Source organism: Acanthopagrus latus, chromosome 22 (genome assembly GCF_904848185.1).
Source record: "Acanthopagrus latus isolate v.2019 chromosome 22, fAcaLat1.1, whole genome shotgun sequence".
In the NCBI taxonomy this organism is placed as follows: Eukaryota; Metazoa; Chordata; class Actinopteri; order Spariformes; family Sparidae; genus Acanthopagrus; species Acanthopagrus latus.
In genome coordinates, this window is record NC_051060.1 from 20589954 (window position 1) to 20604405 (window position 14452).

A 14452-nucleotide genomic window follows, 5' to 3' on the forward strand; every position below is an offset into this window, starting at 1 on the left:
GCTGAATCTAAACGGAGTCAGCTCTTTTCACGTGGAGGAGCATAAAGAACAGATGTGATCTAGATGGCGCCGTCAACATAAAAGGAGGTTATTTGTTGCTTTCAGGGAGAATCAGCAGATCAAGTGTGCGTTAACTCATCGCTGCAAAACATTTTTCATTGGAGTAAGGATTGCCCTGCATCTTTCTCAAGTGCAGCCTGGAAGACGAGTCGTGAGGGTTCTTGTTGGATGTGTTTTGACCCACCGGCTCTCTCCCTCCAGCTGCTCTCAGATAAGCCACATGCAAGGCATTACCGCTCGGTAAACGAATCATGACACGGACAAACTAAATCATGTGCCTACTTTAAAATTTTGGCCCTCCTAAATTCTTCCTGCCAGCTCGGAGGTGACCTAATTTCTAAGTGAAACATTCGTCAACGGTGGCGCACCGGGGGGCTTGGTCGTGTCCTGCCAGTGTGTGTGCCGTTGCTAATATGCGTGCGGGGTTGGCAGGAAGTCGGGCATGTGCAATTTTTTGAGTGATGGCCAAAAATGTATTTCCTGTACCTCCTCCCCCCCCCTCCCTGTGGGTGCTCGTGCCCTGGATGTTGCAGCTTTTCAACGGAACGCTTAATGAGTCTTCAGATCGTTCAGAGGAAAAAGGTAATTGCAGTTGAAAGTCTTTTTTTTAAAATGGGGAACGCTCCGGCCTGTGTCACGTCTGTCAAACAAATTCCCCCGGGTTGCCAAATGACATGGCTCTTTGTCACAAGATAGAAGTTTAAAGTAATCATTCGCTTCAAATGCCACGTTCAAACAGTGACGCCGGCGATTAAAATGAAGCAACAGGAACCGAACCACAAAAGGAAAGGAAGAAGAAAAAAAAGGAAAAAAAAGTGAGCATTACTTGACAAGCTTTGAGCTACAGTCATCAGTTTCCACAGGTGGCCACTTGCTGTTATATGACTTTTAAGGCAGCGAGATGGAAAAATACATGTTATTCCATTTGAGATTTTCTCATGTGTGATGCCAACCAGAGCAGAATACTGTCAGACTACTAAAGCCATAACCCCCCTCTTGTTCTTCCTCTCACACTCCGGCTGACCCTGGCCCTGCGTTTGACGATGAACGCGAAGCCCGCTGAGGCTTCCCCCCCCAAATGCCAGATTGTCTTGTTTCATACCGTATCCAACACCTCCTGCACTGTACGACTGAATACATTTAGTAAAATGTCATCCGGCTCCAACTAGTGAGGGGCATATTATATTTATAACCCCCCCTCATGATGCTACACGGAGACTATCTACTCACAACGGGCTTCCTAACTAAGCATCGTGGATAAAAGAATACAAAGAATTGTGATGAAGGGAAGAAGACGACTGAGAGAGTGGAGGAAAATCTGAGAGCACAATATCCACGACAGACAGATGGGGACTTAAATTCTAAGCTCTCTGGTGGTCTCCTGCTCCAGTCCATATTGGAAAGGTGATGCAAAGGTCCAGTAATGATACGAACAAGCCGGCGGTAGGAATAAACTCACGCCACGCATGTCATTACTTTCCAGGACATTCAGCTGGTTTATATACCCGCATAAAACTGTTACCAAACAGCCAAAGAGCCCTCAGCCAGAATTCATCCTCAAGTGGACACTCAATGTTGAATGTTTTTTTTTTGGTTTTTTTTCTGGCAATGAAAATCACCCTTTGTCTGACTCTTGAGGGGAAAAACAGGACAGAGATGTTTACTCCTACAGGGAAAGAGTGAAATGACAATGCAAGCGATGGTTAAATGCCTGGAATTAGAGTAGATACAATTATAGAGCTCTTGAGATTAAATGGTCATTGGTGGAAAATAAGATCTGAAACATTTAAAAAAATAATAATAATAAAATAAAAACGTCAGTCGCCATCTACACCGCTCCACTGCTCAGGCTTTCAAGGGGCGCTGCACTAATGACAGTATAAAAGGGACGGACGGGATTAATCATTTAGATTGTGAAATTAAATTTAGAATAGCCAATATCAAATATTAACTCTGCTGAATTTATTTTACTCCTCTGTTCAAATGTCCTGGTCCTGGTTTCAAGGATCACATATCGACAGATCCTGCTCAATAACAGTGACGGAGGCCTCATGCGGTGTGATTCCATCTTTATTTCACCTTTACATTTATATTTATAGCCCGGTCACAAACTCTGGGTGTATGATTATGGATCTGTTTGACAAAGTCCTGTAGAGGGCGCCAAACCCAGCCACCAGAGCTCCAGCAGTCCCTTCTGGATCTGATCCCCTGCTGAGGCCCTCAGAGGTCAGGGTCTGTGCTTCAGGTGGTGCACAACATTGATCATTATTTTCTAAAACTTGATTAAAAGGATGACTGGTGGATGAAATACATTTTTTGGGGGGGGATACGTAAAGCTAAAGGACACAGCTTCTATCTCAATTTGAGTGACAAAATAGGGAAATTCAGTCTGAATATGGTGTCTTTGATGCGAGTTTTTCAGTTTCATATTAAATGTACCAAATGAACAATGACTTTCTACCAAACTACATTATTTGACATCACAGGGAGACCTAATGTGTCGAGTGTAAAGCTGCGTGCCGTCACGCTGCACGTTTGATCAGGAATCAAACTGTGACTCTTGACATTCGTCTCCATTCGTCCCAAACGTGTAATATTTTACCTCACCGTTGGGGAGAATATTATGCTAATTAAAAACCCTTTAATTAAAATTGTGTTGCTAGGAAACAGCTATAGTCCAACTTTGAGATCCTCCCTGTATTAACATTACCAAACACTTCAACGGGGAAACACAATAAAGTGGACTCATTCACACGCTATAGTGTTGATTCTGCTTTGAAATGGTCCGAATGAGAACTGAGTCAGGACTGAACCTGGCAGGATGCTGGTGAGGTGAGACCTGTGGTCAGAGCAGAGCCCTAATTGGAGGGTTTCTCTAGCGTACTAAAAACGGGCAAAATTGGACATAATGAAATGGATTTTATAATTTTTGCGGTTAGCCCCACAGAAGTGCCAGCAGGACCCCCGAGGGCAAAAAACTGGGACTCCATTTGGGAACCACTTAGCTGCACCTCTTGAAAACTTTAAAAGTCATGTATCGCTGAAAAAGTTGGCAAGAATATGTAGGCCTGTGGCAGCATCAGTGTGTGTGTGTGTGTGTGTGTGCTGCTAAAATAGACATCTCACTGTTTCAAGCCACAGGACTGTGATGCAGCAGATGAGCGCTACATGACAGACAGCATCTCATCCTGCCTGTCTGATGAAACATGAGCAGACAGGACTATAGACTGTGTTTGGTGTTGATTGCAAAGGTCTGTCAGAGCTCGATCCCCTGAATTCCAATGGTCTCCCTCCCTCTCTCCCTCCCTCCCCCCCTCTCTCTCTCCCCCTCTCTCTCAGCATCCAGCAGCTGCGCCTCTCATGCCTTTCCTGACGCCGAGCGAAGCCTCCCATACAGATGAGCGCTGGAAGCCACGCACCTCTTGACGTAGCCACAGACCGGTTGCGGTGCCACTCGGTCTCCGTAGCACGTATTGCGCAACGTGACCGATGCTCAACTAGGCTCCACGGAGGGGCACATCCGGCTCCCACCGCCGCGTGAAATCCATTAGCGAGTGGTCTCATAACGCGGGAGACAAGCGGGCGAAAAAAAAAAAAAGAAGAAGAAGGGGAAAAAAAAAAAGGCATCGGCGAGGAGCTGTGCAGGAGCCGTCCGCCGGACTGGACCCTCCCCTTGTCATTGGCCACCGGGAGAAGATGAGTCGAGTGCGCGGCGTCGGGGCGCAGTCGTGATGTGACCGTCCGTCTCCACATCGGCAGCTTGACGACTTCGCAGCACCAGAGGGTGAAAATAGTGAGAATTTGACTGTGTGTGTGTGTGTGTGTGTGCGTGTGAGGCAGAGGTGATGGCTCCGTTTGACAGCATGCAGTCAACGCAGCAGCAGCAGCAGCAGCATCCGCGGAGCGAGCCGTGAACCACAGCTGGATAAGAGGAGCTATGCCCGTGGGTACCGAGCCGCCGTCTGCCTCCAGTCGACAGCATCAGCGCGCCCCGTCCGTGTGCCGCCTCTGGGGCTCTTCGCTGAAGTAACCAGCGGAGCGCACCTCACCTGGACTCGAGAAGAGGTTGCTGTTTGTTCCGAGGCCGGGCTTTCTGCAGCCCACTCCCCCGCGCCCGCCTGCGTCCCCGCACCCCTCTCACCGCGCGGCGTCTCCGGTGCCGCGAGCGCCCCGCGTCTTTTCTTCTTCTCTCCCCCCTCCAACACACCTTACATGGCAGTGGACATCAAAACCACCTGAGTGTGCGTGCGCGTGTGTATGTGCGTGTGTGTGTTGCCTCCTGCGGGGCGTACAAACCTTTTTACAAGCCAGACTATACATTAATCGACGCGTGGATCGGAGCCGCGCTGTGTGTCTATGCACCTCAGCCTCACCGCCCCGGAAAGGACTTCTTGCCATTGAGAGCTGGATATGCAGAGATTAACGTGAACAGGATGGATCTAATTATCTGTGTTTTGGGGCTGCTGGCGCTCATCGTGGAGGGCATCCGTTGCCAAGGAGTGTACGGTGAGTGTGTGCAATTTTTTATTTTTATTAATTTATTTTTTATTTCTTTGCTTTCCCCTGCTGAAACCAAACGTGATCATGACCTTGTGAAACAGTGGTCGCACATGAACCCACCACTTTGACTCACACGCTCATATGATGTGCTTTTTAAAAAAAAAAAGACAAGCCACATGAACTCATGTGAGGGTGACGAACCAGCTCTGAATGTCATGTGTGAGCGAGAGGCTCCAAATGTTGCCACAAACCCTGAGGTTATACAGCAAAGCGCGCGTGTAGCCAATCATGCACAGCCCCCCTTTTCTCATCCAATCCATCAGTCATGATGGTCGGTGCGCAGGCTAAATTTAGTGTTGTGCAGTCATAGATTATCATGGTGGAACTCTGGTTGATTCAGTCTTGATGCCTGTAGCCTCTCAGACATGTAATCAACGCTAATTATCATTCAAAAGGTCGACGGGGATTCTCGCCTTACATGTATTGTTGAATGTCACTGTACAGGCTGTAATGTGTGTCTGAGGCAGTGGCATTTAGTATGCACAGTCATGAATTATTATCTGCCTACCTCTTCCTTCCGTCTGTCTGTCTGTCTGAGCTGCTCCGTCTCTCCCTCCCATGCACACATTTCTGTCTCTTACCCTGCCTGCTTGTGCAACCAGTGGCACAGATGATGTCTCATATGAACCGTCATGCTCGCAGCAGCAGAAGATGAAGGAGAAGAAGAAAAAGAGGAAGAAGAGGGGGAAATGGTGATTCATGTGCACATGTGGCTCAACCTTGAGGTGCACAGCTCTGACCTGTCGGCTGAGGTCGTGCAGGGAGAACACGAGGTCAAGTAGAGATGTGGGTTGGTGTTCTTCAGAGGCCGACGCCAAGCACTTAAAAAGGTCTTTTTGTCGCCGTCGTGCATGTGTGTGGATGTGTGTGTGTGTATATGGAGATGATGTAGCAATGAAAGGTTACTGTGTGAGCATGACAGGAACAGTCACGGCGCTGCACCTGACCAGTGGCGCGCCAGGATTTGATCTATTCTTTTGCTCCACAGGGAGAAGGATGAATAAGACAATCAATCACAGCACATGTCTCAGCAGCTGTAGCATATGAGCACCGTCGCTCAGATCACCACATCTCTCCCTCTGACATCTGCTGCAGAGATGTTTCACTGTAAAACGCCTGGAAAAAACACAGCATACTCTTAATTACACCTAATCTACAAACCTCCAAGCGCCCCGCGGGCGGTGTAAGATCTGTATGTAGGCGTTGTTGTTGTTTGGAGTTCTCGCAAATTCCTCCAGTTATGCATTCAGCCAGAGGGCACAACCGCTCATCAAACATCGATGTCTGGAGGAATCACTGTCGATAACCTTATCTCCCAAATTGGTCTCTCCAAGAGATATTTCAGGGAGGAACGGGCATGACGCTAACCATCAACACCGATCACATGGACGTCAGATCAAAGCTGCGGATTGTTGGCGCGAGCGAGCTGTCCGTGCTTTCAGCGCGAGCGTGCAGATGAAGATGCAAGCTCATTAGAGGAAATCATATCCCATAATGCTTGATATGTGGCGTTGCTATAGAGGTATGTGTGGACTGGCAGCAGCAGCAGCAGCAGAAGAGGCAGAGATGGGCAGATGTAGCAGATGGAATTGTTTGAGGATTTAACTGTCTTATGCTTGTGAGCACATTCACCCCCCCCTTTTTTTTTTCCCTTCACGCCAGATTTTCACCTACAATAAGTGTGCCTTAGGAAGGATTTACATAGGTCCCACTTTCTTGCCGATGCCGCTGCTGTATATTCTACTGCGACAGGAGGACTCAGCTGGATGCACGTTTACGGACTCAAACTTGTATCTCACTCTTCTTCAGACGGTGCGCCTGTACGCCATCTCATGTTTAAAGCATATGAACACCTCTAGGGAGCCGGTGTGAGTTAAAATTATTGGCAAGGTTCAAAAGTCAGCATTTATTATTGATGGGGGCAAAACATTAGCATGCACGTTGGTCGCCACTCATTGTATTCTCTGAAGGTTTTGACATGTGAAGGAGGGAGGGAGGGGGGGGGGGGGGGGGGGGGGTGGGCGGCGAGATGGAGCGTCATGCACCACAGGTGAAAATCTGTGGGCGTGTGACTGAATAAAACGAGGCCTGTTCAGAGGATAACACGTAACGGTTGGCTGAAACTTCAAGTGGGCGAGTTTCACGAGAGGTTTCTGTTGAGGGCAAAGCTTGAATTCTTTGCTCTGGTTGTACTGTATCATCTCATCTCTTCCCCAGACATTGATCCAAGAGCAGATGAATAGGCCAGTTTGCAAAAATGAGACTTCCGCCGATTATTTTTTTATCCCCGAGCATCGTTATACGTCACCGCCGCCGAGCTAAATGGCGGAATCACGACGTGGTAATGAAGAAATCACATACTAGTGCGTTAAGTGGTGCTGCCAGAGTCATTAAAGAGGATTGATGAAGGCAAGTCATCCCTCCATGACTCCAGGCCACAGAGGGAAAAAGAGAGACACCATAAAGTACAACATCTGCTCCACTCTTTCTCCCCCCCTCATCCTTCCCCTCTCTCACACACACACACACACACACACACACACACACACACACACACACACACACACACACACACACACACACACACACACACACACACACACCCTTCTGCAGGAGATTGCTCTATTATCCTGACCTCTGCTCATCTCTTTGTTGCTCTCTGGACCTCCACTAGGCAAACTCTTCCATCAGAGTGAATGTACGCACCTACAAACTTCTACTTCTTCATATTCCTACTTGGCGTTTTTTTTTTTCCCCCCTCCGATGTTGCTGAAGACCGAACCGCACTAAATAATAATATCAGACGCCTTCAATGGAACATGACTTGTATGATAGCGTGGAAGTGTTTTTCTGCTTGTTACTTTATCTGGAGATGTACCGCCTTCAGTATGTTCTCTTTGCATCAAAGTCAGTCAGCGACAACCTCCATGGGATGTGCAGATGTTCCTGATCTCGTTTTGTGCGACGCTGCTGAAGAGAAAAAAGTTCCTACTGCCTTTTCTGCCACCACCGCTCCTCTCTCTCTCTCCCCTCCTTCTCTCTCTCTCTCTCTCTCTCTCTCTCTCTCTCTCTCTCTCTCTCTCTCTCTCTCTCTCTCTCTCTCTCTCTCTCTCTCTCTCTCTCTCTCTCTCTCTCTCTCTCTCTCTCTCTCTCTCTCTCTCTCTCTCTCTCTCTCTCTCTCTTTTCTGTCTCTCGTTCTCTCTCTCTCGTTTGCATTGAAGTCCAACCAATTGCCTGGGTTTCTTTTCATGAGCCCCGGTTCAGACGCTTTGGCTTCTAAGCTATGCAAATGCATTCTGCCAGTGAAACTAAAGCCGTCTTTGTTGGTTCTCAGAGGCCTCCTCCACAGAGTCCTTCATCATTCCCTTGGATCGGGACCCTCACATTTCCCACCGTAATGAGACCACGGATAACTCTATCTCTTCTCCTCCCTCCCACTCTCGGTCCCCGTCTCCCTGCCTGTCTCTCTCTCTCTCTCTCTCTCTCCTCCACCTGTCTCCCTGTCCCATTCCCTCGGGGACCAGAAGAGAGGATGGACGTCTACAGCGTATGTGCTTCAATCAGAGGCAAATGAGGATATACAGCAGGGTACGGTGCGGTAGAAATGATTCGTCGCAGTGGAAACTGTGTGAGGTGCACATTGGGGATTATTACATACCCCTGGGTGGAGCTTCAGATAGCATCAACTTAATCATACCGAATGTCAGTTCTCTTTGGGCCGAGTCCTCTGAGACTGGCACTGAATATACACCGCAGAGACAATGTTTGAACTTAGAGTCTGAAGCGCTCCTGCTGTGCTCTGTGTTCGCCGCATAATCTGTGACAGTGTTACTTTAATATCCAATACAATGCGATTAAAGTGAGACGGCTCTTTGTTCAGTATGGTGAATTTTGGAAACCAGTTGTCAGATTCTATCCAAGTCCATATCAGTGGGATACTTCACCAAGTTAGTAGTGCTCATACATAATGATGGTGGTCCTATAAGATGTCAGAATTGAAGCAACTCAGGCCAGGGTATCATAACTTTTTGTTAGGGATGCACTGTTTCTTTTTCTTTTGTTAGCCAATACCACTGAGACAACTGATGATTTCCCACCTGAGATTAATACAAACTAAAGAGGCAACGATCGCATGTTCATCTCTCCAGTCCAGTCATCATTAACATGAGAACAGTGTGCTGCACCTTCTTCTCCTTGCTCTTTATTCTTCTCCGTGTGCTTTAAATCACATCAGGGTTGTTTTCTCAGACTTCAGAAAGCTCCACCGCCAGCCACGCAAGAAACGGTACAATCTGAGTCACACTTCTCGTATGTGTAAAGTCTGATAAGTGCCACCTTAATTTTATCCCTGCGACATCCTGTGTGACTGTGAAGCCAAAAGGTCATGTTGCTTGTGTATTATGCGATTTGTGTGTCTGTGTGTGTGTGTGTGTGTGTGTGTGTGTTGCAGGGTGACACTCAGCACTGGAAGGATGCCACTCTCAGTTTTGCCCTCTCTCTGCTCCCTTTAGCTGTTTTGAACGATGTAGCTGTGTGTAGTTTGGCAGTAGGTGAGATGGAAAAATGGAGCTGTGAGCTTCAGGGTTGTGATTGGGATTTTTTAACAGCACTGTCAGCTACTGCAGCGTCATTTGCACAGGGAAATAAGCAAATCTATCCACTTTTTTTTTTTAATCGTATTCATAGTTCAAAGCAGAGATAGAGCTGTGCACCGCTGTGGAGAATGGAATATATTTTTCAGAGTCGATGCTCACTCAGTTATTATACTCGGTTTAATATTTTCTGATGATTTGTGTTCAAAACTAATAAAGTGCAAAGTATAATGTAGCTTTGGTGAGTTTGCACACACCATGAACGACTGTAATACTTTTTTTCCCTTCGACTGTGCGGATTTGGATGAGTTCAGGAACACAATTTACCTCTGGATCATTCAAGGCCAAATCCCCTCTGCTGACCAAAGAAGCTTATTGTAACCTGGCTGGCTGCTTCAACTGTTAAGCCCACATCCCCAAACCCTGAGCTGGTCGTCCAGCTCCGCACAGTGCTGAGGACAGAAAGCTGCTGCTAATGATCTTGTTGTCATTCATTCATTAAGTCCTGTTCCGGTGCATGACTAGACCCAGCCTCTTTGCCCCGGTTTATTTAGAAACAAAAGTAATTCTGCACTTGTAATGAAGTCTGGTTTGGCCTCTCACCTGCACTGAACCAGAATTGATATTTCTCCCTTTGTCTGCTGACATTGTAATGAAGTGGCCGTTCATCATCCGGATCATTAAAAACAAGATTTAAATCTTAAATGTCAACCGCGGTCCTGCTAATATTACCTTGTGCGGCAGCGAACGCGGTTTTTTTTTTATCTGTAGTGTTTTCATCTCTTGTAATAGTGCTCATTTCCTCCTGTTGACAGACATGTGGTCCAACTGCAATAAATTACAGCTACGGTATCTTGCTTTAAAAAGCCAAACTGGTCAATTGCAGTTGTATAGCTGGAGTATGATGCATATCAGACGTGGATCCTTGGGATAATACTCAGCCTAGCATTACATCTTGTTGGTTCTTGTCCTTGTAGCAACATTAATCAGCAATTCATAGCCTGAAGTTTGGTTTTGGGTAGGGTATAGGGTGACCAACCTGTTTATTCTTTTCGGGGGGGGGGGGGGAAAGGGATATACACTATTGTTATGCTTGAACGACGAAATATATCAATAAGGAGGGCGTCCAGTTGGTGCACAGGTCAAGACAACATCCAGCCCGGGGACCTTTGATGCACTTTGTCCATCATTTCCTGTCTGCTCTATCCTGCATACTATCCTAATAGATTAAAACAGACAAGAAAATAGGTTTATGACTAATTCACAGTCACAACATTAGCATAATGGTACGTACTGCATAGTCAACAGATGGTGATTAACATCCACTGAGATCCTGCTCTGACTGACAGGACACTATTTAAGGAACACTGAATCTTATTGTTCAAATTAGCTTCAGTTTTCTTAACAGTAGATGAGAGACTGCTGCTGCTAAATAAGTTATGATATTATCTGGTAGTTTGAAGATCCGCTCCACACATGTACTGAGGCAGACGTGACAGTTCTCCCGAATATGTGTCTGACATGGAAATCTTGGGTGCAGAGGCGAGACCAAGAAATATGTGAAGTCAGACAGATTTGTGGTTGCATATGCGACAAAAGCAGATGTACCCTGGAGCCCCGATGATTCAGTTGTCAGAATAGGAAGAAAAAAAAACATATTCCTCAGTGAAGGGGAACTTTAATTGATAGACATGAATCATGCACCATATTTTATAAAGTGATCATATTATTTTTTATGTATAAGCTTAAAGGCCTGTGCCTCTTTTGTTGAAGTTTTTATATCTTTTGATGGCTGTTGTTGGTGCATCCAGTTTGGTGACATTATGTCACTCCCAGCATCGCTCCACCCAAAGCGCCTGGTGAGGTCTAATTAGCCAGAGTAATTGATAACACCTGTGTGAGTGTGCAAACTAACAAGTGGTTACAGCTTTCAGATTAATGCAGTGGGTTCAAAAGTACAACATTTCCCTCTCAGATGCAGTAAAGTAGAAGCATAAAGTTTCATTAAGCACACAAGTAATGTACAGGAAATTAAAAACCTGACTGAATATATAATGTACCAACATCACGTCATTAAACCAAAAACAAAAACTGACCACCTCCATTGTTTCTGTGGTTATCAGTTTAACTACAAAAAAATGAATTGCACATAAAACAGTAAAAATTAAACCCTGTAGGCTTAAACATGTTCGATTTATATCAGCTGCAGCTCTGCTTTTTGTTTTTCATCTCAGAGTTTTTCATTTTCTGCTCAATTTACAATTTTACCATCATTAACTAACCTCTATGTCGTGCATTCATTAACATCTCATAAGATATTAGCTGAAGTGCCACTATCCAGCTAGTTCATGCTTTCATTATGCTGTCGTGCCTCTTACATGCATTTCAGTTTGGCCTGTATGTGGGTTGATAATCAGGATGCAGCAAGTGAGGTAAGAATGCTGCATGTTGACAAGAGCAGTAACAGGTGTTTACACAGAGACACCTGTATTTATATCCCTGTGCCTGGTTTATATCAAATATACTGTAATGCCATGCTAATTAATGTATGACTTGACTGTGCTAAAATTATTATTTTTTGATTGAGGGTTCATAAGTTACTAAATCGTTACATAAACTCGATCATTTATTAATATTAAACTGGTATTATATAACCCATTAACACATGCATTAGATCCTGATGAGTCATGGTTCAGTTTTGTATCTGAAAACATCAATTGTATACCCTCATAAAGTGATACAGATTTTTCTTAATGAACAGCAGAATTGGCTGCTAAGATGGATCCTTTTAAGTGCCTGTGGCGTGTTTTCCATTTCTCAAGTTATCATTTCCATGATTGGCATCACTTCAAATCACAGAGAATTATACATGCTAGCTAGCTTCAAAGTGACGCGAATGATGAAAGGGGATCATTGAATATGAATGTCTTCCCCTCCCGTCTTCCCTTTTCGCTCTTCAGTCAATTGGATTGTCTTTGTTAAGCCAAACTGGCAGGGCCCGCATTCGCACACGTAAAAGTACAAATCACTCAGCAGTCCCAATAGGTAGCTGGTAAGAGCAACGGGGCGCGTTTTTTTTTTTTTAGCAGCGCTGTGGTGGAAACCAAGCAAAAAAAAAAAAAAAGCAAAGCCGTTAGAGGATTGGTATGTTGTGGCACCCACAAGAGGCTAATGCCAACCTTCAACTATGTCACTTCAGCCCACACAGGCATCCTAAGTGCTGCTCCTGTGAAGTGATGTCTGTTGTCATGGTGACAGTATGTGAGCCTGGCATTGCACATCCTCTGACTTCCCCGTTGCCTCCCTCTGCTTGCTCCTCCCTCTCCCTCCTCTCCCTCCTCTCCCTCCCTTCCTCCTTCCCTCGCTGCCTACCCACTCGCTCATTCTCTCCTTCCCCTCACATGCCAGGAAATCAATCGCTGAAACAAATGTGAAGTGATTGCAGAAACGCAAGCTCCTCGCAGCAGCCTTACAATTGTGCACGAGAGCAGATGAGATTGCTGTTTTCGGGGTGGGGGTGGGGGGGGAATAGTTCGGGTAGATGTCGGGGGTGGGGGCTACTGCTGAATGTGTCTCTGCAAAAATAACCACCATCTCATTGCTGTGAGGCAACTGCAGGAAGGGGCCTACTTATCTTTGTAGCGAGTAATGCTTAAGCGTCTCTGACAAGCAAGAACAGTGGCGATGTAAACGTGTTGACAATGATGCCTTCAGTATTCTCCAGCTTCAGAACCAACGCCAGGCAGCGAGGGGAGCAGCCACAAGGAGACACCCCTGACTGCCATCATATCCAGACCTCCCCACCTCTCCCTGCCACCCCTACTCCAAAAAAACAAATGTCCGTGGCTTATTTTTTTTCTCTTGCTTTCTCTCGAAACCTCCCCTGCAGGCAAAAGGAGACTGAAACTGCACAAGAGGAATTTCAGCACAGATGAACATACAGTTTGAGTGTGTGTGTGTGTGTGTGTGTGTGTGTGTGTGTGTGTGTGTGTGTGAGCATGTATACTCGTTTTCTGTGTGCGCACATGTTTTTTTTTCCCATCTATCTAGGGCATCACTTTGCTGAGATATTAACTTAGCGATGTGATTTATCACCGCGTCCACACATCAGCACGTCTCGAGTGAGAAACATCACAGATGCCTCAAAGTGCCTGCGAACATGCAACGTAGTCATTACATGCGCTTTTACACTCACTAAACCTCCTAGCAGATATTTTTAAAGGGATCTCTCGCTCTCTGCTGAGCTCCCTCTTTTTTGTTGCATTATTTGGCTTTCTGTGCATCCCTCAATAGTCTCTTAAAACCTTATTCTTCTAACAGAAAATTCACAATGTAATAGCTAATCTCTTTAGCGTCATGCTCTCTCTTCATCTTCCCTCCGCCAGACACAGTATATCCCAGAGGCTTGTTACACCCATGGGGATAACCTCAAGCCGTGTACTGTCAGTTAATGGCTTCCTATAGCAAAGCAAAGCAGAGTTATCTGGAGTAGGCAAAGCGCTTCTCCACAGAGATTTCCCTAAGTGGGGGAAGAAATCTCAGAGTGAGATTTAATGCAGATGTTGGAGTTCTCGCCCAGTTCTGATTGTCTGCTGTCTCTCTTCTTGCCTCTGTTCAGACTGCTGCAGCAAAAGCTTTGCACTTCACAGCCTTTTTACCTTGAGTTATATTTGCACACCATATATAGTGATATATGGAGTTTGCCATGCATCCCTTTCTTGAGAGCAACGTGCCAAGTCTTGCGTATTGCACCTCGCAGTCTGGTGCGTCATCTTAGAAAGTCATGCTTCAGCCCTTCGGTTTGAACACTCCCGTGAGCTCATGACCCAGTCTATACGTGCCTGCACAGCGTGAGGCGTGCATCCTTTTGGAGAGCTTCTCCCTCATCACAAACAGCGGAAGAATCAGCCCACGCTTTTGCGCCTTCAGTGAAATTCTCACTTGAATTGCTTCGATTTCCACTGGCCCCAACAAAGCCTCGCATCAGCTATTCACTGCACGTATTTCCTTCCCTTTGAGTCTGCCGCTTTTATGTTTTGCGTCCAGATGTGTTAAGCATCAAACCAAATTATTACAGTGACATTCTTACAGTAACATCAGTTTTACCAAATTAAGACCTCGCTTGTTAAACAAAGATCAACTTTCGGGTTAATTCAAAACTGGTGTTGCAAATCTTATTTCTGGTAAGAAATCTGCTGCTTTTGCTTAATGAATTCTCACTTCATCTTATCTTTTCATGC

At 45.9% G+C, this 14452-nt stretch overlaps 1 protein-coding gene across 13 annotated transcripts in view; it reads left to right on the plus strand.

Moving 5' to 3' along the window:
• Positions 1-14452, plus strand: part of LOC119012389 (MAM domain-containing glycosylphosphatidylinositol anchor protein 2-like) — a 254941-nt gene that overhangs the window by 73392 nt on the left and 167097 nt on the right. For 4 of the 13 annotated variants that reach the window (XM_037086160.1, XM_037086161.1, XM_037086158.1 and 1 more), the window contains one exon: positions 3400-4566. The exons of the other annotated variants lie outside the window; for them this stretch is intronic. In XM_037086160.1, coding sequence (XP_036942055.1) covers positions 4494-4566 — 73 coding nt within the window. In that variant the 5' untranslated portion in view covers positions 3400-4493. The remainder of the gene's footprint in view (positions 1-3399; positions 4567-14452) is intronic. 13 annotated transcript variants of the gene reach the window in all.